Genomic DNA, 2199 nt, shown 5'->3' with positions numbered 1-2199 from the left:
GCTACACAGTGGGACTGAACCTGGAACCATGTGGTTGGGAAGCAAGCTTCTTACCACACAGCCATTCCTGCACACACACACACACACACACATATATATGAGAGAGAGAGAGAGAGAGAGAGAGAGAGAGAAGGAGAGATTTGTTAAACTTGCCCTCTATCAGAGAGCTACCAGCCTGATTAAACGGTGTATAACATATGATAATATAACATCTTTCAGCTGAAAGTTAAATTTTCATAACTTTGCAGTTACAAAACACCTTTCTCCATTTCATTGCAGATATAGAAGATCTACCCAGACATATCCATTCCAAACTTTTTGATGAACTTCTTGATAAGAATGCACAAAGTGGTAAGAACACAGACTCACTTCCCTTTTTTTTTCTTTTTCTTTTTATTCTTTCATTTCAGTTTTTGAGCCAGTTTTAGCCTAAGCGTACCTCAGGTACTGCGGGGTTGTCTTACACAGACCATCTTTATATTTGTGTGTACCATTGCTGAAGAGATGGATATGTAGCTTGCCCATCTGAAGAAAGAGAGAGAGAGAGGGGGGTAGAGAGCTGTGAGGTCAAGGTGCAAAATGAATATAAGAGAGAGTAATAGAATGGATCAGTGGTTCTCCATTGTGGTCCATATTTGCCCTTGGAGGAGGGCATATTGTCCTTGGAGGTCTGTATTGCCCTTGAGGGCGCATATAATCCTTTGGGGTCCATAAGACTCTTGCAGGGTCCATATATGGTTTTGTTGTTAAAATTTATGAACAATAAATTGGTTCCACTTCCACCATACACAAAATATTTTAGCAATCTTTTATACAATTCCTTATGATATCTAATTATAGAAATATGAAAGGATTTTTTTTTTTTAAATGTTGAATGGTTTGCGAGGGTCCATAAGAGTAAACTAAGAATCAAAGGGCCCATTCTTTCTTTTCTTTATGACCAGGTTCCAACCTGGGCTGCAGCAACAAAGTCCACCTGCCACATCTCCAGGTCCAACATCACTGCCTTGAGGTCCTGGATACATTCCAGGCCAGTGTCTGCGAGCAAGTTGACAGTGTGTGATGACGTTTCCCTCTTCTTACATCAACGTAAAGTGGGTTCCACAAGGGTTCCACAAGTAAAAAATGGTTGGAGAAACACTGGGGTTGAGGACCAGGAAAGGTGAGTGGGTGTGTGGGCAGGTAATTGCACTGGATTGTGAAAAGAGTGTGACAGATGATTATTGATGGAGGTTAATGAGTCAGATGCTATGAATATCGATTTCGGAGAGGGGGAAGTGAAAGAAGGAAATAGAAGTGGGTCAGGGATGAGGAGGAGGTGACAAGGGGCTGTAATGGAGACACAACATGAAGTGTAGAAGGATAAGTGTTGTCACTGAAGATTGATGGAGGGATGAATATTAGAAGATGGCTTGCCAGGGAAGGCTTGACAGGACTTCATTTTATGTAGACATACATTTATGATGGTCTTCTTTCAGCTCCTGTCCAACAGATCCGCTTACAAGGCCTTAGTCACTTTGGGGCCATGGCAGAAGACATTTGCCCAAAGTGATGCACTGTAAGAATGAACCTGAAACCGCATGGTCGGGAAGCAAACTTCTCAACTACATAGCCATGCTTGCACCTATATCTGAAATTATATATTGATGGCCACAGTTGGAATGTCTTCGACTAAAGAGCTGCTATATCAGAACTGACTCTGGTCTAAATAACAACATACATTCGCTTGCTTGTGGCTAAAATTTTGGTTTATTTCTTAAATTATTGTGTCTCCTTCAGCCATGTATCTCCTCTCTAACAGGACCCCTTTGCTTGTCCCTTTACACCTAGCAAACAGCCTCCACCTTTCCCTCCCAAATAAATTTCCTTAGGAGTGGGAGTTTTTTTTCCTCCCTTTCCTCTTCCTCCTCCCCCTCTGTTCTGTTTTGTCTTGCAAGTTACATCACAACCTCATTAGTGCTGATGGCATAAAGAAATAACCAGATATGCACTACACTGTAGCTGATGTTAGGAAGGGCAGCTAGCCATAGAAAAAATAAGGGCCAACCTCACAACACCCCTGCACCACTACAGACAACCCCCTCCTCATACAAACACCCCCCACGCACACACACATTCCTCCCTCAATAAAAAGACCTCCAGATATAACCGTCCCCCCACACACAATCTTATATGCAACACCCCTCCTTCACATATAAC

The 2199-nt window shown here is 42.3% G+C and overlaps 1 protein-coding gene across 2 annotated transcripts in view; it reads left to right on the top strand.

The window, feature by feature from the left end:
* The window catches only part of LOC106879376 (ubiquitin thioesterase zranb1-B), a 197409-nt gene that overhangs the window by 143390 nt on the left and 51820 nt on the right, over positions 1-2199 (top strand). For both annotated transcript variants that reach the window (XM_014928907.2, XM_014928915.2), the window contains exon 4: positions 280-351. In XM_014928907.2, the coding sequence (XP_014784393.1) occupies positions 280-351 (72 nt within the window). The remainder of the gene's footprint in view (positions 1-279; positions 352-2199) is intronic.

This window comes from Octopus bimaculoides, chromosome 22, assembly GCF_001194135.2.
Source record: "Octopus bimaculoides isolate UCB-OBI-ISO-001 chromosome 22, ASM119413v2, whole genome shotgun sequence".
NCBI lineage: Eukaryota > Metazoa > Mollusca > Cephalopoda > Octopoda > Octopodidae > Octopus > Octopus bimaculoides.
Note: the sequence above shows the minus strand (reverse complement) of the source record. Positions and strands in the feature narration are given on the sequence as shown.